Genomic DNA, 26,850 nt, shown 5'->3' with positions numbered 1-26,850 from the left:
TTGTTCGACAAGGCTCTCATCATATACTCCCTCCTATTCTGTCTGTGCAGAATTGCAGACACTTTTAAATTCAACCCTAATTCTCGGCTTTTGTTCAACAGTGACCTGTACTTGTTAAGTAATTCTGCCGATTTCCTACTCTTAATATTATTAATGCCAACGTGTACAACTATATCACCTTTTGTGCCCTTAAAAGATGATATTCGCTGTACAACGTCATCAACCTTTGCCCCTGGCAGACATACCCTGGTCCTGTTCCACCTATCTTTTTTACAAAGCATGTTCCCCGTTTCCCTGACAATAGAGTCACCAGCAACTACTAGTTCCTTCGGGACCAGCGCATTCTGCCTTGGGGGTTGTCTCTGTGTCACGCGATGCCCAAGTGCAAGCTCTGGCGTTGATGTGGGCAGCTGAGAGCTTGATGGGCCCCTCAATTTAGTTTCTTTGAGGGCATCCACCCTGTCCTTCAAGCTCTCATATAGGCCCACAAGAACGCCGAGTTGTTGCTTGATATCGATACACTCCTTGCATCGCGCACACACAAAGACATCCCCCTTGGCAGTATCATGTCCAGTACCCGATTGCTCTGCAAACATCAAGCAAACAGTGCATTTTATAAGGCTGTGAGTCAGAGGACAACTGCCCCCCCTCAGTTCGGCTCTAAGCCACAGCACTTCCATTAGCTTGAGCCTTTTGCTTTGCCGCTCTGGTCTGAGTCATGATTCTATTAATTTATTTATTAATTATAATTAATTATGTTATGTTATTAATTATGTTAAATATAATTAATTATATTACGTTTGTAGTCTAAGTCGTTATATGTATTTATTTAAACGTACAATTTAACTGCTAACGAAGTTCAACTAACACTATCTAGTACGGTATATAACTATCGTATCACAAAGGCGGGAAAATTACGAACGGTACCGGAGTTGAAACACGTGGAAACCTTTACCGATACTTTTATGCAATTACAAGGCCAAATAAAGAATAAATACACCAAATTAATCAGAAAATCACAAAATAATGTTATGCTACTAAATTTAAATCAAAAGTTTTGGAAAAACAATAATTTCAAATCAATAATCGGACAGGAAAATGATCATCGGACAGGAAGTCTCAAGGGAATTTTTTCCATCGAGAGGAGTACCACAGGGATCATCTCTTGGGCCTCTTTTATTCACCATCTTTATCAACGATCTACCGCAATTTGTTGAGAGAGGTGGTATCAAGATACTAATGTTTGCCGATGATGTGAAACTATATTCACCTATCTGCAGTCCAGATGATGCAGTTAACCTTCAGACTGCTCTCAACTCATTTGCTGATTGGGTTGCTTTGAATGGTTTGGAGGTTAATACTATGAAGTGCAGCTCTATTTCCTTTGCCGCTACGAGGAAAACTAAGCCTTTAGTTAATGAATATTACATCAAGGAGATGCCGATTTCCAGAGTTGACGAAGTTAAAGATCTGGGAGTTACTTTTACCGCTACATGTGGGTTTGAAAAACACGTTAGGAATATATTAAACCAAGCGAAAAAACAAATCGGCTTCATTAAACGGCAGACGTACAGATTTCAAGATCCTCAGTTCTCTGTGCTCCTATTTAAGACAACTATACTCCCTATAGTGGAGTTTGCTTCTGCTATATGGAACCCACACTATGCATACTTGATACAGCAAATAGAATCGCTCCAGATGAAATTTATCCACTATCTTTCCAGACGTAACCCCATGTTTTACCACAGAATCTTCTACCGGAATCTCTGTTCCTACTTCAAGCTTCAATCTCTGGAAACTCGGCGAACTATTCTTGATTTAAAACTGTTGTACCACATCTTCGCTGGATCAACTTACCTGCCGGATCTTCTATGCCATATTGACCTACACGCTCCAGTGGTGGCTACTAGACAGAAGACTACTTTCCACATCGGTAACTCCAGATTAGAGATATCCAGGAACTCCTTCTTCAAAAGAACATTGGCACTCATGAACAAGTTTGACTTGGATATGGCTGTGAACAAGAAACAATTTCACAGAACTATTTGGAGTAAATTGACCGATTGACGGATGAGTTCTGGCCCAAAGATGTCCTCATTAATTCGTGTGTGTGTGTGTGATGATGTCTCCTGCAGCAAACTGCTTTCTGTGAGTTTACATAGCGCTGGACTTGACGTCATGAATATCTTTTTATTTTTGTGAATTGAACTTTTCCCGTTTCCATTGTACAAAGTATATTAGTCTACCATTTATTTTTATGTTTGTACAACCTTTTCTCTGTTATACACTTTAACTGGGCGAATGCCTGTTGTGTATATTATATGTTAAAAATAAAAATAAAAATAAAAATAAATAAGAAAAATCCACTTAGCGGCTTAGAACACGACCGTCCCAATATTATATACTTGGATCTTAGAAAGGCTTTTGATACTGTTGCACATGGAAGACTGCTACACAAATTGGAGCAGTGTGACATTGGAGGCAAATTGCGGCTATGGATAAAGGGGTGGTTGAGGGGGAGAAGACAGAGAGTGGTAATCAGTGGACACTGCTCATCGTGGACTAATGTTATTAGTGGAGTTCCTCAGGGCTCAGTGTTGAGTCCATTATTGTTTTCTGTATTTATAAATGATATTGATGATGGTATATCAAGCTTAATGTCCAAGTTTGCAGATGATACAAAGGTTGGCAGGGTTGTCAAGGACACTGCTGACACTATGCTGCTGCAACAGGATCTGGAAAGGTTGAGCAGATGGGCTGAGAGGTGGCAAATGAAGTTTAACATTGACAAATGTAAAGTACTACACATGGGAAACAGCAACCCCAGAGCAACGTATCAACTCTGTGGTACTACACTGACAGTGGTAGAGAATGAAAGGGACTTGGGGGTGGTTGTGCAGGCAGATATGAAGTTCTCTGAGCAGTGCAGACGGGCAGCAAGAGTAGCTCATGGAGTATTGTCAATGATATACAGGAATTTATCCAGCAGGGATAAGGAGGTGATTATTCCCTTGTATAAGGCAATGGTGAGGCCACACCTAGAGTACTGTGTACAGGTCTGGAGGCCTCATTTCAAGAAGGATGTAGAGCTGCTGGAACGAGTACAGAGAAGGGCAACAAGATTAGTGAATGGAACAAAGGGGTGCTCTTATGAAGAAAGGCTTAAGTTTTGCAAATTACAGTGTCTGGAGACTAGGCACCAGCAAGGTGAGCTGATAGAGGTGTATAAAGCCTTGAATGGTTTGAGCATGCTCAATGCTGATGGGATTCTTCCTCTAGCTCAGAATAATCACCTGAGAGGGCATAAATTCAAATTGAGGAAAGACAGATGTAGGATGGACGTGCGGAAATTTGCCTTTAGCCAGCGGGTGGTTGGTTGGTGGAACAGACTTCCATCCCTTGTAGTGGAGGTTGATAGCCTAAATAAGTTTAAGGCTCAGCTGGACAGGTATTTTGAACGAACAGAGGGGTGAAGTGGAAGTGGGTTTTTTTTTTTTTTTTGGCTGATGCTGCATAAGCTTGCTTTCTTGCATCAAATGCCTCTACTAATGCTAATGCATGAGGAGGATACTGGGATGGATGAATATGGAGGTGGCCATTTCAATAGAGCAGAAAGAGAAAGCATGAGAGCAAGTTATAGAGTGATGAAGAGTACTAAACCTGCTACAGCCTCAAGTTGATCTGTAATAGTATCACAGACAAGGCTAGGGAGGTGGAGGTTGAGTATGAGAAAGCACTGTTTAAGAAAGCAAAGAATGGTTACGAGGAGTTTTTCATGCATGCATGTGAATTCAAAGAAGGAAGAAAACGAATTGGAATGGACCCTTCTGTATTAGTTGTGGGAAAGTCTTAGATAACAGAGCTGATGTTGATGAATTGAATAGGGACTTCGTGTCGTCATTACTGATTAAAGCCTCCTTGTGCTGCAGAGAGGCTGTGCCAGTGAGACTGAGCCATATGTAATTAGCGATTTTGAAATTACAGATGACTGTTTATTAGAAAATCTTTTGAGTTTAAAGACATGTAAGGCTCTTGGATTTGATGGCATTCACCCAGTGATTTTACGGGAGGCGGCCAGAGAGTGTATTGAACCACTGAGTTTAATTTTGAGAGTATCATTGTACTCAGATTTGCTAACTACAGACATGCTTAGTATGACTACTGTGGTAATGATAATCTTAGAATTGGTGATCAAGAGTGCAATCCAGGGTTATATAGATAGAAATGACATTCTGAAGGAAACAAACATGATTTTCTCTTAACACAACATGGTTTTGTCAAGGAAAAGTCACGTTTAACAAACCTGGTGAGCTATTTTGTGCTTTTGTTAAGGAACAATTTAACATACTGTTTTCAGATTTTAGCAAAGCCTTTAACTTTGTCTCTTATGAGAGGTGGCTATATAACTGGAACATGTTGAGTTTATTCGAAAGATTCTGAGTTGAATTGCACAGTTGCAGAAGGCAGAGGGTTGTGATTAATGGATATTCTTCAGATTGGGGTTAAGTCAGAAGTGCGGTTTTCTAATTGGTTCTTAGACCACTGTTGTTTCTCATTTTTGTAAACAAAATTGATGAAGGCATAAAGTGCCTGCCTGAATTTGAAAGTGTCTGCAATACTGCCCAGACACGATAAGAGGGTGATGAGAGCCTTGTCGACCAATTCGGCCCTGGAAAGAATGTGCAAGGCTCAAGGGGTAGAATTTTTTTCAGCCTGGACTGTACTTGTTAACAGGAGAGACTGCTTATACCGGGATGGGATACAATTAAATAGAAAGGGTGGAAGAATATTTGCTGATCCTATCGAGGCAGCGTTAGGTGGGTCGGAAAACTGCTAGCTTGGGGGGGATACAAAGATTAATAGATTAACAGTAGCCACTGGCAGAGGTGAAAGTGATTCTTGCACTGTTTCTATTGGAATGAGCAGAAGCCTGAAAAACAAGATGCAGGATATTTCAGAGACTGCTGGGAGTCATTGTGGTACAAGTAAACACATGGGTTGTGTTAGGGTAGCTAAGAATAGAAACAGGTGCATGTATACTTGCGTGTACACCAATGCTAGGAGTTTGGTAGATAAATTTGATCAATTTGAGGTATTGCTCAAAGCATCAAAGGTGGATATTGTTGGGATATCAGAGACGTGGTGTCACACAGATATAAGGAATGCAGAACTGGAATTTGGGGAGTACAACGTCTACAGAAAGGATAGACTGGATAGGAAGGGAGGAGGGGTTATCCTCCCTTCGAGGGGTATATTAGTTAAGAAACACATAAAATCCAAGGAAGTGAAGCCAGTCGACAACGCTGGACAGTGCAGTGTTGAGTCAGTTTGGTGTGACATAAGCATTGGGAGATCAAAATTGAGAGTAGGAGTGTGCAAGATAGAAATAGATAACAAGGAAATTGAACAAGTAAGTTCATTTGTATATCGTTGAAGTAACGTACAAGAGGATGACAAAAGCTATTTAGAAATAAAAAGAATTGCTATAGTGAAAGAAGCACTTAGGAAAAAGAAATCATTTATTGCAAGCAAGACAAACAAAGAGGCGCCTCCGTAGCCAGGTGGGCAGGAGCAGCAGTGCGTAGCACATGCATCTTGATCAGACCGGGTTTCGAGCTCGTGACCACCAAATACGGAGGATGCAGAAAGGTCAGGGAATGACCACCGCATATCCCGGAGCAATATGGCCTTAGTTGCTAATGCTCCTAAAAACCAAATAACACAACAAACAAACAAACAAACAAACAAAGAAAAGAGGAAGAGATTCATGAAAACCTATATATGGAGTATACTGCTGTATGGATGTGAAAAATGGTCAATAACATAAACAGACTGGAGGAGAATTGAAGCAGTTGAGATGTTTTGCTGGAGAAAATTGACGAAAATCAACTGGAGGGAGAGACAAAAAGATGAATGAAGAAGTCCTCAGAGTAGTGCTGAGGAACAAAGAACAATCAAGAAAACCATAATAAAGAGGAAGATGTGGTTCCTAGGACATGTCTGGAGATGCAATGATTGGATAGTAAACATACTAGAAGGACAGCTTGAAGGGAAAAGAAGCAGAGGATGGCCAAGAATCAGACCACTTGATGATAAGCTCCGACTCTGAAGAATGAACTATAGGGAAGCTAAAATTCAGGTTGATTGGAGAAAAAAGATCTCTATGGTGACAGGGCTTGGAGCCTAGAGTGATGATCATGATGTAAAAATATTACTCTAGAAAAGAATATTGGAGAATATTAATATTGTAGAATAAAGAATCTGAAAATTTCTTTTTTTAGAGTATCTGTAAAATTTTTTTCTACATGTACCTTGATTTATTGATTTCTTTCCCTCACTCCTTTATTTCTCTTTCTCTTCACCCTTCTGTTTTCCTTTCTTTCCATTACTTTCATTATTAAATTAATATTTATCATGGTCATTGGGTTTTTGTGATATTTAGTAGCCATAGTCCTTGAAACTTTTTTTTATTTTTGTTTTTCTCTCCCTTTTCTTATTTGCTTATTCCTTTCCTTTTATATATTGGTTTCTACAGATTATACCTACACCTCGAATCCCAGGACTGACATTTTAGTTTAGCATTAGCATTAGTAGAGGCATTTGATGCAAGAAAGCAAGCTTATGCAGCATCAGCCAAAAAAAAAAAAAAAAAACCACTCCCACTTCACCCCTCTGTTCGTTCAAAATACCTGTCCAGCTGAGCCTTAAACTTACTTAGGCTATCAACTTCCACGACAAGGGATGGAAGTCTGTTCCACCAACCAACCACTCGCTGGCTAAAGGCAAATTTCCGCACGTCTATCCTACATCTGTCTTTCCTCAATTTGAATTTATGCCCTCTCAGGTGATTATTCTTAGCGAGAGGAAGAATCCCATCAGCATGGAGCATGCTCAAACCATTCAATGCTTTATACACCTCTATCAGATCACCTCGCTGGTGCCTAGTCTCCAGACACTGTAATTTGCAAATCTTAAGCCTTTCTTCGTAAGAGCACCCCTTTCTTCCATTCACTAATCTTGTTGCCCTTCTCTGTACTCGTTCCAGCAGCTCTACATCCTTCTTGAAATGAGGCCTCCAGACCTGTACACAGTACTCTAGGTGTGGCCTCACCATTGCCTTATACAAGGGAATAATCACCTCCTTATCCCTGCTGGATAAATTCCTGTATATCATTGACAATACTCCATGAGCTACTCTTGCTGCCCGTCTGCACTGCTCAGAGAACTTCATATCTGCCTGCACAACCACCCCCAAGTCCCTTTCATTCTCTACCACTGTCAGTGTAGTACCACAGAGTTGATACGTTGCTCTGGGGTTGCTGTTTCCCATGTGTAGTACTTTACATTTGTCAATGTTAAACTTCATTTGCCACCTCTCAGCCCATCTGCTCAACCTTTCCGGATCCTGTTGCAGCAGCATAGTGTCAGTAGTGTCCTTGACAACCCTGCCTACCTTTGTATCGTCTGCAAACTTCGACATTAAGCTTGATATATACCATCATCAATATCATTTATGAATACAGAAAACAATAATGGACCCAACACTGAGCCCTGAGGGACTCCACTAATAACATTAGTCCACGACGAGCAGTGTCCATTGATTACCACTCTCTGTCTTCTCCCCCTCAGCCACCCCTTTACCCACAGCAGCAATTTGCCTCCAATGTTACACTGCTCCAATTTGTGCAGCAGTCTTCCATGTGCAACACTATCCAAAGCCTTTCTAAGATCCAAGTATATAATATCAAAGTTATTCCCTGCATCCAGTTCCTTTGTGACTGCATCATAGTATCCAATCAAATTGGTCAGGCAAGACTTCCCCTTAACAAAACCATGCTGTGTCCGAGCTATAACTGAAGTCTTGTCTAAATGATCCTGCAGTGCTTCTTTAACTAGTGCCTCCATTAATTTTCCTGGAACAGAAGTTAAACTCACAGGTCTATAATTGCTTGTGTCAGCTTTTGATCCTCCTTTGTGAATTGGGGTCACATTTGCACATCTCCAGTCTATGGGTACCTCCCCTGAGTCCAAGGAAGCTCTCATAATTATGGCTAAGGGTTTGCTTACTTCCTTTGCTGCCTCCTTTAATATAACTGGATAGATCCCATCCACCCCAGGTGCCTTTCTTGTGTTTATCTTCAACAATTTCTCCTCCACTTTACTCTCAGTTATTACAAGATTCTCTAGCTTACTGCTAGAGTTGAATACACCTCTGGCATTCCCCTCGATAAATAACTCCTCATGTGTGAATGTCGATGCAAAATATTCATTTAGTTTGTTAGCTACCTGAGCAGGATCATCAACAGTTGACCCATCGATATCAAGTGGACCAATCTGATTCATTCCCTTCCTTCTAGAGTTTACATAAGTAAATAACTCTTTGATGTTTTTCTTTGCATCCCTTGCCAAAGATTTCTCGTAATCTGCCTTCGCCTGCTTAACCTCCTTTGTAACTTGGTTACAGATCAACTTGTATCTATCATAGGCTTCTGTGTCATGTGTTAATTTGTATGTATCCCATGCATGTTTCTTCTCTGCCATATGCCTCATCAGTTCATCTGACATCCATTTAGGCCTAAACCGTGAACAATATTTCTTAGTTGGTATGTAAAGTCTAGTAGCTTCCAAGATAAGTTCTTTGAATGCTTCCCATTTTGCATTTACTGTTGGTAACATCATCAGTTGGTCCCACTGTATAGAATTTAGATACTGTCTCAGTCCATCGTAGTCGCCTTTACGAAAGCAATAACCCTTCCCTTTACCCCTAATGGTAGTTACCTCTTTGAGTAAATCCCACTTCAGCACACTGTGATCACTGCCACCTAGTGGTTCATTTATCTGCAGATTCTTAATGCATGAAGAATCACTGCTGATAATCAAATCAAGAGTATTCCTCCCTCTAGTTGCCTCCCGAACATGCTGATGTAGAAAACAATCATCCAATAAATCCACAAAAGCCTTGCTAGTGTGTGAGTGACCAGCCCACAAATTCCAGTCAATATCTGGGAAATTAAAATCTAGTTCTGATAGTATAGTTATATAATGCAAGGAGGCCATAGTTTTTTATTGTTTATATTACTGTTTCTGCTTATTATTGTGTATAAATATCTGCTTTCTCTGTTATTACCTTTGTAAATGAACAAAACTTTTCTTTTTTCAGAAATTTCAAATATCAAACTTTTAATGGATGTTTCAGCAGTTTCATCTAAAATACATTCCTTTTTTTGTGTGTGTATTCGATTGGATAATTTTGTCTAACACATTTTGTCTCATTGCTATTTGAAACATTTCTGAGGTAATGCTTAAGTATGAAAGGTAGTATAAAATTTAAATAAAAAAAAAAAAAAAAAAGAAACAAATATTATCTAATTAGTTTATGAGGATAATGTTTTATAAATCTAGGAGTCAGTCTTCATTGTCAAAAGAAGGCCTAACCGAAGATGGTGAAACAGTATTATCAAAATTGGATGTTGTTCTTTCTTTTACTCTTGAGGTAAGAATATATTTGCTTTTTAATAAACTGTCATTAATAACTGTAATAAATAAATATAATGATACTTATACTGTCTCATAGGCGTTCCACCTTTGTGCTGTTTAACATCACAAGAAGAATGCAAATTGGAATGATCTGTATTATACGTATTCCTCTTTTGATTGGTGTATTACTGTTTTAAATATTCTGCCGATCCCAGTTTTTCCCAAGATCACATCTGTAAAGTTATTCTTGTAGGGATGAAAAATCCTTTATACCAAATTCCTCTTTAACCTCTCATTGTTTATCTAAACTTTTTTTCTTCCAAAAAAAAACATGTGTTAAGGCAGCATAAGACAAAAATGTATTGTAATTGGCTTGATTGTGGTATTCAAATCTCCTGCTTCATTTTCTGCTTACACTAAAGCCTGAAACAATTGTAAAACATTGTTAATCAATCAAAACTCAATTTTGAACAGGTGAAGAGTAGAAAACTTGCTTCATTTATAAATGGTAGTAGTAGTAGTAATGGCAAATGATGGAAGAAACCAAGCTTATATAGCAACAGCCAAAAAAAAAGTAATAGAGCATTCTCATTCTCTTGCTAAAACTATTAGATGCAACATCTTTTCATTTGTACTCCCACCTCTATTAAAACCAGATGGTTCTATGTCATCTTCAGCTTAACATAAAGCTGACTTATTAGCGTTCTATTTTTCCGAATACCCTTGGTTCCACAATCTTAGTAAATTCTTGTTCAACAATTCCTGTTACACTCAACTCAGTTCCTCTTGTAGTTTTACAATAGCAGGATGTTAGAAGAATTATTACTGAATATGTAATTATTACTGAATTATTACTGAAGAATATGTACGCATGAAGGTTGTTCCAGAAAACAGCAGTTGAAGGAATAAACAAGGAAGATGAAAAGTTGGTTCTTTGAGTTTGATGTTGGACAGTAAATGGATGTTGGCTGGTGGCGGCACGTGTTAAGACTGTTTTGAAAGAGAGAGCATGAATTATAGAAGCCAATTCAAAAGAACAGTGCCCATGGAAGTATCTGTAGAAAAGGCATGCAGCAGAAACAGTACACCTATGAGACAGCGAGTGGAGAGACTGTTAGGGACGAGTCATTAATTAACCTAACTGCCCTCTTCAGAATGGAATCTAGAAGCCTGAGAGAGATGCTTTGGGGGCACTGCCCCAGATGTGAGGACAATATTCCATGGTAGGGTGGATTTGCGATTTGTACAAAGAGAACAGCTGTTTGGAAGAAAAGTAACGCCGAGACCGAAAGAGAAAACCAAATTTTCTAGATCCAGAGGAAGCAATATTTGTAATATGCTAGTGCCAGGAGAGATCAGAAGTCAAGGTAATCCCCAAAAGAGAGATATCAACTTGGCGCCTCCGTAGCCAGGTGGGAAGGAGCAGCAGTGCGTAGCACATGCTTCTTGATTAGGCCGGGGTTCGAGCCCGTCGCCACCAAATACGGAGGATGAGGAAAGATCAGAGAATGACCACCGCATATCCCAGAGCAATATGGCCTTAGTTGCTAATGCTCCTAAAAACCAAATAATAAACAAACAAACAAACAGATATCAACTTAAGTGTAAACAACTGGAGTGTAACCAAAGATAAGCATAGGAGCTGAAGAATCCTTTGTGCGAGATATAAGACATGACTGAGTTTTAGAAGGATTGAAATTAACTAAGTTGTCTTTGTCCCACTGGAGAATTACCCAGAGATCGAAGTTTAAAGAATTGGTAGCAGATAACAAGTACAGGTCACTGTTGAAAAAAAGCCGTGAATTAGGGTTGAATTTGAAAGTGTCTGCAATTCTGCCCAGACACGATAGGAGGGAGTATATGATGAGAGCCCTGTCGATCAATTCGGCCCTGGAAAGATTGTGCAATGCTCAAGGGGTAGAATTTTTTTTTTCAGCCTGGTCTGTACTTGTTAACAGGAGAGACTGTTTCTACAGGGATGGGATACACTTAAATAGAAAGGGTGCAAGAATGTTTGCTGATTCTATCGAGGCAGTGTTAGGTGGGTCGGAAAACTGCTAGATTCTGGGGATACAAGGACTAATAGATTAACAGTAGCCACTGGCAGAGGTGGAAGTGATTCTTGCACTGCTTCTATTGAAATGAGCAGAAGCCTGAAAAACAAGATGCAGGATATTTCAGAGACTGCTGGCAGTCATTGCGGTACAAGTAAACACATGGGTTGTGTTAGGGTAGCTAAGAATAGAAACAGGTGCATGTATACTTGCGTGTACACCAATGCTAGGAGTTTAGTAAATAAATTTGATGAACTTGAGATAATGCTTAAAACATCAAAGGCAGATATTGTGGGGCTTTCAGAGATGTGGTGTCACACAGATATAAGGAATGCAGTACTGGAATTTGGGGAGTACAATGTCTACAGAAATGATAGACTGGATAGGAAGGGAGGAGGGGTTATGCTGTTAGTTAAGAAATACATAAAATCCAAGGAAGTGAAGCCAGTCGACATCGCTGGACAGTGCAGTGTCGAGTCAGTTTGGTGTGACATAAGCATTGGGAGATCAAAATTGAGAGTAGGAGTGTGCTATGGGCCTAATGGCTCTGATGAGTATAATAAGAAACTGTACAGGGAAAGAGAGTGGGCCAGTAAATCAGAGAGTCTTATAATGGGGGATTTTAATTTCCCAGATATTGACTGGAATTTGGGGGCTGGTCACTCAAACACTAGCAAGGCTTTTATGGATTTATTGGATGATCGTTTTCTACATCAGCATGTTCGGGAGGCAAATAGAGGGAGTAATACCCTTGATTTGATTATCAGTAGTGATTCTTCATGCATTAAGAATCTGCAGGTAAATGAACCACTAGGTGGCAGTGATCACAGTGTGCTGAAGTGGGATTTACTCAAAGAGGTAACCACCATTAGGGGTAAAGGGAAGGGTTATTGCTTTCGTAAAGGCAACTACGATGGACTGAGACAGTATTTAAATTCTATACAGTGGGACCAACTGATGATGTTACCAACAGCAAATTCAAAATGGGAAGCATTCAAAGAACATATCTTGGAAGCTACTAGGCTTTCCATAACAACTAAGCAATATTGTTCAATGTTTTGGCCTAAGTGGATGTCAGATGAACTAATGAGACATATGGCAGAGAAGAAAAATTCATGGGATACATACAAATTAACATGTGACACAGAAGCCTATGATAGATACAAGTTGATCTGTAACCAAATTACAAAGGAGGTTAGGCAGGCGAATGCAGATTACGAGAAATCTTTGGCAAGGAATGCAAAGAAAAACAGCAAAGAGTTCTTTACTTATGTAAACTCTAGAAGGAAGGAGATGAATCAGATTGGTCCACTTGATATTGATGGGTCAACTGTTGATGATCCTGCTCAGGTAGCTAACAAACTAAATGAATATTTTGCATCGACATTCACACATGAGGAGTTATTCAGCGATGGGAATGCCAGAGGTGAATTCAACTCTGGCAGTAAGCTAGAGAATCTTGTAATAACTGCGAGTAAAGTGGAGAAGAAATTGTTGAAGATAAACACAAGAAAGGCACCGGGGTGGATGGGATCTATCCAGTTATATTAAAGGAGGCAGCAAAGGACTCAGTGGAAGTGCCCGTGGACTGGAGATCTGCAAATGGGACCCCAATTCACAAAGGAGCATCAAAGGGCGACACAAGTAATTATAGACCTGTGAGTTTAACTTCTGTTCCCGGAAAATTAATGAAGCACCGATTAAAGAAGCACTGCAGGATCATCTAGACAAGACTTCAGTTATAGCTCAGACACAGCATGGTTTTTTAAGGGGAAGTCTTGCTTGACCAATTTGATTGGATACTATGATGCAGTCACAAAAAGAACTGGATGCAGGGAATAACTTTGATATTATATACTTGGATCTTAGAAAGGCTTTTGATACTGTTGCACATGGAAGACTGCTGCACAAAACGGAGCAGTGTGGCATTGGGGCAAATTGCTGCTATGGATTAAGGGGTGGTTGAGGGGAAGAAGACAGAGAGTGGTAATCAATGGACACTGCTCATCGTGGACTAATGTTATTAGTGGAGTCCGTCAGGGTTCAGTATTGGGTCCATTATTGTGTTTTGTATTTAATGATATTGATGATGGTATATCAAGCTTAATGTCCAAGTTTGGAGACGATACGAAGGTTTGCAGGGTTGTCAAGGACACTACTCACACTATGCTACTGCAACAGGATCTGGAAACGTTGAGCAGATGGGCTGAGAGGTGGCAAATGAAGTTTAACATTGACAAATGTAAAGTACTACATATGGGAAACAGCAACCCCAGAGCAAAGTATGAACTCTGTCTACATTGACAGTGGTCGAGAATGAAAGGGACCTGGGAGTGGTTGTGCAGGGAGATATGAGGTTCTCTGAGCAGTGCAGACGGGCTGCAAGAGTAGCTCATATTGTATTGTCAATGATATATAGGAATTTTTCTAGCAGGGATAAGGAGGTGATTATTCCCTTTTATAAGGCAATGTCAGGCCACACCTAGAGTACTGTATACAGGTCTGGAGGCCTCATTTGAAGAAGGATATAGAAATGCTGGAATGAGTACAGAGAAGGGCAACAAGATTAGTGAATGGAACAAAGGGGTGCTCTTACGAAGAAAGGCTTAAGTTTTGCAAATTACAGTGTGTCTGGAGACTAGGCACCAGCGAGGTGATCAAATAGTCGTGTATAAAGCCTTGAATGGTTTGAGTATGCTCAATGCAGATGGGACTCTTCCTCTTGCTCAGAATAAACACCTGAGAGGGCATAAATTCAAATTGAGGAAAGACAGATGTTGGATAGATGTGAGGAAATTTGCCTTTAGCTAGCAGGTAGTTGGTTGGTGGAACAGACTTCCATCCCTTGTAGTGGAAGTTGATAGCCTAAATAAGTTGAAGGCTCAGCTGGACTGGTATTTCGAACGAACAGAGGGGTGAAGTGGAAGTGGTTATTTTTTATTTTTTATTTTACTTTATTTTTTTTTTGGCTGATGCTGCATAAGCTTGCTTTCTTGCATCAAATGCCTCTGCTAATGCTAATATTCGAGAAGTTGAAGCTGATTGATCACGGCAAGTTTTCTCAAAATAGAAAGTGGAATGTAATGTGCTATCATCGGCAAAATTATGGATAGGATTTCCAGCCAAATGGAAGAAGGTCATTAATATATAAGATTAAAAGAAATGAACCTTGGGGGACATCAGCATTAGTGGAGAAGTTAGAAGACACATAGCCATCTACCATCACCCTCAGTGAGCGATCAGAAAGAAAATTGGATAAACAATTACAAAAGACAGTTGGCAAACCACAAGCTAGAAGATTGTTTCGAAGACCTTTATGCCAAACACGATCGAAAGCCTTTGAGATGTCAAGAGCAACTGCTTGTGTTTCACCGAACTTTTCCATTGAATTCGCCCATAAATGGGTAACATTGGTCAGAATATCACCAATGGATCAACACTGACGGAAACCATACTGGCAATCATTGATCAGACAGAAGGTTACTAGGCAGTTTAAGGTTGGCAGTTAATTGATTTCTGCCTTGCTTTCGAAAGAGTAGAAGTAATTGCAATAGGACAATAATTGGATGGGAGGGATTGGTCACCCTTTTTAGGAACTGGCAGGATATGATCAAATTTGCAAGCAGAAGGAAAAACACCTTTAGAATAACAAAGTGAAAAAAAAGTTGGCAAAGAACAGGAGTGAGTTCATTTAAGAGCACAGGTGTTGAGAGCATGTGGAGAAATATCATCAGGACCTTGAGCTTTCTTAGCATCTAGATTCTTCAAAATCATTCTGACATCCTTTTGACAGAAGACCACAGGAGGCATTGAATGGAGTGTGTTGGGAATGGTAGGAGGTGTTTTACTAAGATCATTAATAGATAAGTTGGAAGAAAAATGGAATGCTAGCAGGTCAACTGAAGAGACAATAGAACCATCTGGTTTTGACAGAGGTGGGAGCAGAGATGTTATTGTTTGTTGTTTGGTTTTTAGGAGCATTAGCAACTAAGTTTATATTGGTCCTCGGATATGCGGTGGTCATTGCCTGAACTTTCAGCATCCTCCGTATTTGGTGGGAATGGAGTCGAACCCCGGTCTAATCAAGAAGCGTGTGCTACGTACTCCTGCTCCTTCCCACCTGGCTACGGAGGTGCTAGGGAGCAGAGATGGGCAAAAGTTGCGGCCAATAGTTTTGGCAAGAGACCAGAATGGTCGGCTATCTTTAGATCAAGAATCAAGTTTTCTACTCTTAGCCTGTTCATAATCTGGTTTGGATTGATTAATAACTGCTTTACAATTGTTGCGAGCTTTGGTGTTGGCAGAAAATGAAGCTGAAGATTTAGAAACAAGCCAGTTACGATATGCAACATTCTTCTTTTGAACAGCCTTAGCACATTTATTGGAAAACCAAGATTTACATAAAGGATGCACTTTTAAAATGGAGTGTGGAATAAAGAATTCCATTCCTACAAGAATAATTTCACTGACACAATCTGAGCAAACGTTGACATCAGATGTTTTGAAACAGTAATCCGACTAAGGAAAAGAAGAAAAGAAATCAAGCAGGTCATCCAATTTTGCATTCTTGTAATGCCAAACAATATGAAGTTATAAATAGCCATGAGATAAAGAAGAGAAAATCACCAAGTTGTTATCTCAGGTACCTAAAGGACCACTCACTTTGATCATGTACTTAAAGGGTTTTTTGTGAGAAAAAGATCAAGGTGCTGGCTGCATGGTTAGGATTGTCCAGTATTCTTGTAGGTAAATGAACAATCTGTGCAAAGTCATTAGTAATTGCAAAAGCCTCAGAATCTCAACCATCTGGGTCGGTGTAACTAGAAAACGGAAGCCAGCTGGAGTTGTGAACATTAAAATCACCAAGGAAAATTACCTCACTGTTAGGAAAGTTGGACTGGAGAAAGTCAAGTTGCAAAGAGAGGAAGTCAAAGAGCTCCAAGTGATTAGTGGATTCGGGAGAACGGTAGAGACAACAAATGAATTTAATATAATGAAGTAGAGAGATTTTAAGCCAGTGAAGATCGAAACGAGGAGATTCCAAAATATCAAGTCTCTGATAGGGAATATCGGAAAATTACATATGCACAAGTACCACCTTTGAGGCGAAAGGAATCATACAGAGAATAATTTGGGCAAATGGGTTGAACAGTAGTTGAATCATCAGATAACTGAGATTCTGTTAGAAAAAGTACATGGTATTTGGCTGACTGCAAGTGGAAATGGACGTCGTTGAGATTAGAATTGAGACCACGTATATTTGTGAAATGAACTAGGAAGTGTTTGGGAAGTTTAGATATTTTCGCAGATAAGCTTACTCTATTAGTTTGACAATTCATTGTGTATTCAATAGTAAGAAAAAATGGGGCGACATGCTATATGAAGTAATGAAATTTTTGGATAATTCTTACCATGTGGCGTACACATGGTAAGAATATACCCAGATCCTTGTCATAACGTGGCCTCGACAATGCCACCCGCATACATGCTACTCGGACTCACTCCAGTCACTATCTGGTAGAGTAGATGTAGCAAGATTATACACTAGCTGATCCGGAAGCCTCCTAAAGAGTTACCAATAGGTCTGGTCCGGTGTACTAACTAGTGGCTGACGTGCGAACACAGTTTTAGAGCTGTACCCTCGAAATGTAAGGAAGATTGGATCTCACCATGATGTTCATCCTAACCTAAAAAGTCATCAGTCATACTGCATGATGGAAGATGTGGGGAGGGTTAACCAGAACTTAGCTCTGGAGACTAAACATGGGTTCCACCAATTCAAGCCTCCAATAAGCAAAATGGTGGTATTTCACCGGTTCATGAGGGTCACCTACCACCTAGTAAGGCCTGGTGCATTATCCAGTAGTAGTAAAACTTTGAAATCTAGATTTTTTTTGCTTTAAAAGAGTAAAAACGATAAGCAATTAATAACAAAGAACATGCCGCACACAAGTTGCAACACGATACGCACAAGTGAGATACAGAGTAATGAGTTTCTGAAAATTTATTTATGTTTTTTTTTTTTTTTTTTTTTTTATGTGAACCCCAAACACGAGAGGTATTAGAACCTACAGTACTTAGTACCGTGCTTGGGTTGGAGGTTGAGAAGACAAAAGAAGATATTTGTTGACATTAGACTTGAACTTTTGTAGATTATAATTTTCAAGAAATACGTATGAAGGAAGGTTGCTCCAGAAAACGGCAGTTGAATGAATAAATGAGGAAGATGAAAAGTTGGTTCTGTGAGTTTGAAGGTGGACAGTAAATGGATGTTGGCTGGTGGCGGCACGTGTTCGGACTGTTTTGAAAGAGAGAGCGGGAATTATAGAAGCCAATTCAGAAGAACAGTGCCCATGGAAGTATCTGTAGAAGAGGCATGCAGCAGAAACAGTGCGTCTATGAGAAAGCGAGTGGAGAGACTCTGTTAGAGATGAATCATTAATTAACCTAACTGCCCTCTTCTGAATGGAATCAAGAAGCCTGAGAGAGGTTTGGGGGCACCACCCCAGTTGTGGGAACAATATTCCATGGCAGGGCGAATTTGCGATTTATACAGAGTGAGCAGCTGTTTGAAAGAAAAGTAACGCCGAGAGCGAAAGAGAAAACCAAGTTTTTTAGATGCAGAGGAAGCAATATTTGTAATGTGCTTGTGCCAAGAGAGATTAGAAGTCATGGTAATCCCCAAAAGAGATATATCATTTTGCCTAGAAATCGGTGTGTCACTAAAGATAAGCATAGGAGCAGAAGAATCCTTTTTGCGAGATATAAGATAAGACTGAGTTTTAGAAGGGTTGAAATCAACTAAGTTGTCTTTGCACCACTGGAGAATTAACTGAAGATCGGCATTTAAGGAATTGGTAGCAGATTTTCGAGAAGTTGAAGCTGATTGAGCAGGACAAGGTTTCTCAAAATGGAAAGTGGAATACAATGTGCTATCATTGGTAAAACTATGGATAGGATTTCCATTCGATGGAAGGTCATTAATATACAAGAGGAAAAGAGTGGGGAAAAGTACTGAACCTTGGGGGACACCAGCATTAGTGGAGAAGTTAGAAGACAGAGAGCCATCTACCATCACCCTCAGTGACCAATCAGACAGACAAGTGGATAACCAATTACAAAAAACAGTTGGCAAACCATAAGATGGAAGCTTGTTTAGAAGACCTTTATGCCAAACACGATCAAAAGCCTTTGTTTTTTTGTTTTTTATGTTTTTTATATGATTGAATGTTTTATAGAAGGGGAATCACATTTCACCATAATAATATGAAACTCCACAGGATTCCAGCTATCGGTACTATAGCTAATACAAACAGATCGTGTTTATTACCCAATTATAATTAGATTGCATGAAGAGAAAAATCCAATAAAATGGAAAGTGAAATTTTTTTAATTGTTTTTTGGTAGTGACCTCCAGAAATGTGGAGGTCACTACCTCTTTAGAAAAATATGATGAAGGCAATAATGACTAGCGAGTGAACAGCGGAGATTCACAAAAAAAGAATAGAAATGTTGAAAAATGACATCCAACATAATAGCAGGGTTTTCCCAGCACAAAAGCTAAAAAATACTGTGTTATGCAAAGTTTCCCGCAATTCTATAACCGTGTTATATAAGTACCGTGTTGTGTGAGGATTTCCGCAATTTATCAATCATGTTAGAGCGGAACCATGTTGTAGAAGTACTATGTTATATGGGAGTTGCCTGTATTAAGTGTAGCCCGAATGTATGTCTGCACACTTTGCAATCCAATAATTGTCCTTTAGTGGGAAAATCTTATTCAAGTTGGTACTGAAACCAACAACTGGAAATTACACGGTATTACTGAGAAATATTCCTTTTGTAAATAAATAAATCAATGGGTATAAGATTAAGTAATTATTACTTATTATACAACAAGTTTATTTTAGAAGAAAACCTGGAAGATAACAACCGAGATGGACAGATGAAATTCGTGAGTTTGTGGGTAGTAAATGGATGGCCATTGCACAAAACAGAAGGAACTGGAAAGTTGCTGGAGAGCCCTTCATCCTGCAATGGATTGAAAATGGCTAATGATGATGATACAAGTTTTCTACTGATGTGATTGATACATGTCATTAATCATCTTATATCAGAATTAGCTTCACCAACTAATTAGTAATTTTTAATGATTAGTGTCTTATCACGTTTAAAGAATAATATATATTTGTGAAATAATGTCACTTGTATAAATGTACTACTGCAAGTATTCCAGTTATTATACGTCCCATCAGTGGCATAGTAGCGCCTGATTGTCTGCCCGGTGTGCCAGCCAGAAAGGGGTGCCATCACTTGAAAATACTATAAGGAAAGTTATAATTAGAGTTGGTAGTTTGTGATGTGGAAATGAAATGAAATGATTAAGACATCACTTATATAAAATAATTCCAAATTTTTTTAAACATTTATCTTTCTCCAGTTAAATTTACAGTTGTTAGTTGATATTTCTGTTTGACACAATTGTTTCATGAATGACAAGATACTTTGATTTTTATATTAACCGACTGTGACTGTAATGCTTTTGTTTAAATTTTTAGTATGTTATTAAGGCACATATTCAGCAAGGACTGAATTCACTGAGGACAAAACAATATTCACATTTTTTTTTGCAAAGTTCGTCTTACAAGTCATTAAGTTAGCACCACATGTTTTTTTGTGAGAGGATTTATGCAAAGTATACAGGTGAGCTTTTCAATGAGCTTTATGAACTAACTAGTAATTTCAAATGAATAGTGGCCTATCACGTTTAAAAAATGATATCTTTGTGAAATAATATCACTTGTATAAATGTACTATTCCAAGTATTCACTACATCAGTGGTGTAGCAAGGGTGGCGGTCTGCCTGGGATGTCAGCCAAAAAAGGGGTGCCACCACTTGAAAATACGAGAAGGAAAGTATTAACTTTAATAAAATAATTTTAAATTTTTTTAAAAATTTATCTTTCTCCATTTAAATTTACAGTTGTTTGTTGAAATTGTTTAATGAATGACAATTGTTTAATGAATGACAAGATACTTTGATTTTTATACTAATCCGCTGCAACTGTAATACTTGCATTTAAATTTTATTATGTTATTAAGGCACCATTTCCCATCTCTTCCATCATGCAGTGTGATTGATTACTTTTGAAGTTATGATGAACATCGTAACGAGATCCATTATTCCTTACATTTCGAGGGTACAGCTCTAAAACTGTGTTCGCAGGTCGGCCGCTAGTTAATACACCGGACCGAACCCATTGGTGACTCTCTAGGAGCCTTCCGGATCAGCTAGTGTATAATCTTGTTACCTCTACTCTGCCAGATAGTGACTGGAGGGAGTCAGAGTAGTGTGTAATCGGAGTGCATTGTTGAGGCCACATTATATCAAGGATCTGGGTATATTCTTACCATGTGTACGCCATATCCAAAATTTCATTACTTCATACAGCATGTCCCTCCCACTTTTTTTTACTATTGAATACACCACGAATTGTCAAACTAACTTATCTGCAAAGAGATGTAAACCTCCAAAACACTTCCTAATTCATTTCACAAATACAATCAGTCCTCGTATAACACGTGTTTACACTACACCAATTCGATCATACATGATTTATAAATAGGGGAATGATATCGTATATAACAAGAACCGAATTCGATTATGCACAATTCGCCTTTGTGTTTACAAGAAATGGCAGTCAAACGCGGAATCACCCCAACTAAACGCAACACGATAGGAATGAAGAGAAGATTCCGAAAATGTATTTATGTTTTTTTATATCAGTGAAGGGAATACACATTTCACCATAATAAGGTAAACACCCACACAATTCCAGCTATCGGTATTATCGCAAAGGCAATTAGATCGAGTTTACTACCAGTTTATAGCAGATTCCACTGGCAGAAACGCAACTGGAAATTGTTTTTATTGTGTTATGGTAGTAACCCCCAGAAATGTGCTTTAGTAAAATGTGAGGTGTTAATAGGATATCTCTGCCTTTACGGTGTTGTTTAGTCAGTTGCTACATGCACACAGCTTTGTTTATGTGTATCAAGCATGCTTCCTCATTTTGTAATTGTGCTTTATTCCCTAAAAATCCGTCTGGGTTCGAGGTTAGCCTGTGCGGACGAAGCTCCTTGAAGCTCTTGGAACAGAGAAGTTTTTCCTGATTTATTTTCTGATTTATTAGCTTAAATTGTCAAATTAATTTATTTTCTAGAGTAGCTTTATATTCCTAGTTACGATACTTAGTTTAAAGTTTAACTTAGACAGAGATTTTGTAGGTATTACTTAGTATCGGTAACGGTGTCAAATCCACGTGTTGCAAATTGAACGAGAGGTCTTTTTTTTTTAACCAAATTTAGTCGATTTATTAACCAATTGTTATATCAAATTATCTTCTATAAGTAGATTATAGACCTAGTCAGGATCCTTAGTTTACTCTAAATTGAGATAGCAAAATTTGGAAGCAAATCAATACTTACGAGTCCGTAGAAGTACCGTTCGAGAATTCCCGCCATTTTTACACGATAGCATAAGCTTAGTGTAGTATAGTGCATATTATAATATTGTCAATTAATCAGTAAATCTATTAACCTTGATAAACTTTATTGTCAATTAAATTGTATTTTTAACTCTATATATATATAACGACTTAATCGTAACAAATAATTAATACATAACTATAGTGGTACACGTGATACGGAAGTTGTATAAAGAGAACTCGTAGAAAACACTAGATACAAAAAAAAAAAAAAAAAATATATATATATAACATAACTGTTTTGGGATATAACTTAAGGATTTAATTTTTGTTTTGAAATTTTATTGAATTAAATCGGAATCATGACTCTGACCAGAGCAGCAAAGCAAAAGGCTCAAGCTAATGGGAGTGCTGTGGTTCGGGGGAGAACTGAGGGGGGCAGTTGCCCTCTGAATCACAGTCTTTTAAAATGCACTGTTTGCTTGATGTTTGCGGAGCAGTCGGGTACGGGACATGATACTGCCAAGGGGGATGTCTTTGTGTGTGCACGATGTAAGGAGTGTAAGGAAATCAGGCGACAACTCAGCGTTGTTATGGGCCTTTATGAGAGCTTGAAGGACAGGGTGGATGCCCTCGAAGGAAATAAATTGAGGGGCCCATCAAGCTCTCAGCTGCCCACATCAACGCCAGAGCTTGCACTTGGTCATCAGGCAACACAGAGGCAGCCCCCTAGGCAGAATGCGCTGGTCCCAAAGGAACTAGTAGTTGTTGGTGACTCTATTGTCAGGGAAATGGGGAACATGCTTTGTAAAAAGGATAGGTGGAATAGGACCAGGGTATGTCTGCCAGGGGCAAAGGTTGATGACGTTGTAGAGCGGATATCATCTTTTAAGGGCACAAAAGGTGATATAGTTGTACACGTTGGCACTAATGATATTAAGAGTAGGAGACCGGCGGAATTACTTAGCAAGTACAGGTCACTGTTGAAAAAAAGCCGTGAATTAGGGTTGAATTTGAAAGTGTCTGCAACTCTGCCCAGACACGATAGGAGGGAGTATATGATGAGAGCCTTGTCGATCAATTCGGCCCTGGAGGGATTGTGCAAGGCTCAAGGGGTAGAATTTTTTTCAGCCTGGACTGTACTTGTTAACAGGAGAGATTGCTTCTACAGGGATGGGATACACTTAAATAGAAAGGGTGCAAGAATTTTTGCTGATGCTGTCGAGGCAGTGTTAGGTGGGTCGGAAAACTGCTAGTTGGGGGGGATACAAGGACTAATAGAATAACAGTAGCCACTGGCAGAGGTGGAAGTGATTCTTGCACTGCTTCTATTGAAATGAGCAGAAGCCTGAATTTCAGAGACTATTTCAGAGACTGCTGGGAGTCATTGCGGTACAAGTAAACACATGGGTTGTGTTAGGGTAGCTAAGAATAGAAACAGGTGCATGTATACCTGCGTGTACACCAATGCTAGGAGTTTGGTAAATAAATTTGATGAATTTGAGGTATTGCTCAAAACATCAAAGGCAGATATTGTTGGGATATCAGAGACGTGGTGTCACACAGATATAAGTAATGTGGAACTGGAATTTGGGGAATACAATGTGTATAGAAAGGATAGACAGGACAGGAGGGGAGGAGGGGTTATGCTATTAATTAAGAAACACATAAAGTCCAAGGAAGTGAAGCCAGTTGACATCGATGGACAGGGCAGTGTCGAGTCAGTTTGGTGTGACATAAGCATAGGGAAATCAAAATTGAGAGTAGGAGTGTGCTATAGGCCTAATGACTCTGATGAGTATAATAAGATATTGTACAAGGAAATAGAGTGGGCCAGTAAATCAGAGAGTCTTATAATGGGGGATTTTTTTCAGCCTGGACTGTACTTGTTAACAGGATAATCTTGGTAGAATTTTTTTCAGCCTGGACTGTACTTGTTAACAGGAGAGATTGCTTCTACAGGGATGGGATACACTTAAATAGAAAGGGTGCAAGAATTTTTGCTGATGCTGTCGAGGCAGTGTTAGGTGGGTCGGAAAACTGCTAGTTGGGGGGGATACAAGGACTAATAGATTAACAGTAGCCACTGGCAGAGGTGGAAGTGATTCTTGCACTGCTTCTATTGATATGAGCAGAAGTCTGAAAAACAAGATGCAGGATATTTCAGAGACTGCTGGTAGTCATTGCGGTACAAGTAAACACATGGGTTGCGTTAGGGTAGCAAAGAATAGAAACAGGTGCATGTATACCTGCGTGTACACCAATGCTAGGAGTTTGGTAAATAAATTTGATGAATTTGAGGTATTGCTCAAAACATCAAAGGCAGATATTGTTGGGATATCAGAGACGTGGTGTCACACAGATATAAGTAATGCGGAACTGGAATTTGGGGAATACAATGTGTATAGAAAGGATAGACAGGACAGGAGGGGAGGAGGGGTTATGCTATTAATTAAGAAACACATAAAGTCCAAGGAAGTGAAGCCAGTTGACATCGATGGACAGGGCAGTGCCGAATCAGTTTGGTGTGACATAAGCATAGGGAAATCAAAATTGAGAGTAGGAGTGTGCTATAGGCCTAATGACTCTGATGAGTATAATAAGATATTGTACAGGGAAATAGAGTGGGCCAGTAAATCAGAGAGTCTTATAATGGGGGATTTTAATTTCCCAGATATTGACTGGAATTTGTGGGTTGGTCACTCGCACACTAGCAAGGCTTTTGTGGATTTATTGGATGATTGTTTTCTACATCAGCATGTTCGTGAGGCAACAAGAGGGAGCAATACTCTTGATCTGATTATCAGTAGTGACTCTTCGTGCATTAAGAACCTGCAGATAAATGAACCACTAGGTGGCAGTGATCACAGTGTGTTGAAGTGGGATTTACTCAAGGAGGTAACTACCATCAGAGGTAAAGGGAAGGGTTTTTGTTTTCGTAAAGGCGACTATGATGGTCTGAGACAGTATTTAAATTCTGTACAGTGGGACCAACTGATGATGTTACCAACAGCAAACTCTAAATGGGAAGCATTCAAGGAACTAATCTTGGAGGCTACCAGGCTTTACATACCAACTAAGAAATATTGTTCAAGGTTTAGGCCTAAATGGTTGTCAGATGAACTAATGAGACATGTGGCAGAGAAGAAAAATGCATGGGATACATATAAATTAATGGGTGACATGGAAGCCTATGATAGATATAAGTTGGTCTGTAACCAAGTCACAAAGGAGATTAGGCAGGCAAAGGCAGACTACGAAAAATCCTTGGCAAAGGATGCAAAGAAAAACAGAAAAGAGTTCTTTACATACTTGAACTCGAGAAGGAAAGGGATGAATCAGATTGGTCCACTGGATATTGATGGTTCAACAGTTGAGGATCCTGCTCAGGTGGCTAACAATCTAAACGAGTATTTTGCATCTACATTCACGCATGAGGAGTTATTCAGGAAGGAGAATGATGTAGGTAAAGTAAACATTGGCAGTGAGCTGGATGATTTTGTAATAACTGAGAGGAAAGTGGAGGAGAGATTGTTGAGGATAAACATAAAAAAGGCACCTGGGGTGGATGGGATCTATCCAGTTATATTAAAGGAGGCAGCAAAGGAAGTATGCAAACCCCTAGCCATAATTATGAGAGCTTCTTTGGACTCAGGGGAGGTACCCATAGACTGGAGATGTGCAAATGTAACCCCAATTCACAAAGGAGGATCAAAGGCTGACACAAGTAATTATAGACCTGTTAGTTTAACTTCTGTTCCAGGTAAATTAATGGAGGCACTGGTTAAAGAAGCACTGCAGGATCATCTAGACAAGAATTCAGTTATAGCTCAGACGCAGCATGGTTTTGTTAAGGGCAGGTCTTGCCTGACCAATTTGATTGGATACTATGATGTAGTCACAAAAGAACTGGATGCAGGGAATAACTTTGATATTATATATTTGGATCTTAGAAAGGCTTTTGATACTGTTGCACATGGAAGACTGCTGCACAAATTGGAGCAGTGTGGCATTGGAGGCAAATTGCTACTATGGATAAGGGGATGGTTGAGTGGCAGAAGACAGAGAGTGGTAATCAATGGACACTGCTCAACGTGGACTAATGTTATTAGTGGAGTTCCTCAAGGTTCAGTGTTGGGTCCGTTGTTGTTTTCGGTGTTTATGAATGATATTGATGATGGGATATCAAGTTTAATGTCCAAGTTTGCAGATGATACAAAGGTTGGCAGGGTCGTTAAGGACACTACTGACGCTATGCTGCTGCAACAGGATCTGGAAAGGTTGAACAGATGGGCTGAGAGGTGGCAAATGAAGTTTAACATTGACAAATGTAAAGTACTACATATGGGAAACAGTAACCCCAGAGCAACGTATCAACTCTGCGGTACTGCACTGACAGTGGTGGAGAATGAAAAGGACCTGGGGGTAATTGTGCAGGGAGATATGAAGTTCTCTGAGCAGTGCAGACGAGCTGCAAGAGTAGCTCATGGTGTCTTGTCAATGATATACAGGAATTTTTCTAGCAGGGATAAGGAGGTGATTATTCCCTTGTATAAGGCAATGGTTAGGCCACATCTTGAGTACTGTATACAGGTCTGGAGGCCTCATTTCAAGAAGGATGTAGAGCTGCTGGAACGGGTACAGAGAAGGGCAACAAGATTAGTAAATGGAACAAAGGGTTGCTCTTACGAAGAAAGGCTTAAGTTTTGCAAATTACAGAGTCTGGAGACTAGGCACCGGCGAGGTGATCTGATAGAGGTGTATAAGGCCTTGAATGGTTTGAGCATGCTCAATGCCAATGGGATTCTTCATCTTTCTCAGAATAATCACCT

The 26,850-nt window shown here is 39.5% G+C and overlaps 1 protein-coding gene across 4 annotated transcripts in view; it reads left to right on the top strand.

The window, feature by feature from the left end:
* The window catches only part of Cadps (calcium-dependent secretion activator 1), a 1,208,856-nt gene that overhangs the window by 175,688 nt on the left and 1,006,318 nt on the right, over positions 1-26,850 (top strand). For all 4 annotated transcript variants that reach the window (XM_090389907.1, XM_090389906.1, XM_090389908.1 and 1 more), the window contains one exon: positions 9,403-9,493. In XM_090389907.1, the coding sequence (XP_090246033.1) occupies positions 9,403-9,493 (91 nt within the window). The remainder of the gene's footprint in view (positions 1-9,402; positions 9,494-26,850) is intronic.

This window comes from Mastigoproctus giganteus, chromosome 2, assembly GCF_048544385.1.
Source record: "Mastigoproctus giganteus isolate SK-2022 chromosome 2, ASM4854438v1, whole genome shotgun sequence".
Lineage (NCBI taxonomy): Eukaryota > Metazoa > Arthropoda > Arachnida > Uropygi > Thelyphonidae > Mastigoproctus > Mastigoproctus giganteus.
The sequence above is the reverse complement of the archived record's forward strand: the minus strand, read 5'-3'. Positions and strand labels throughout refer to the sequence as shown.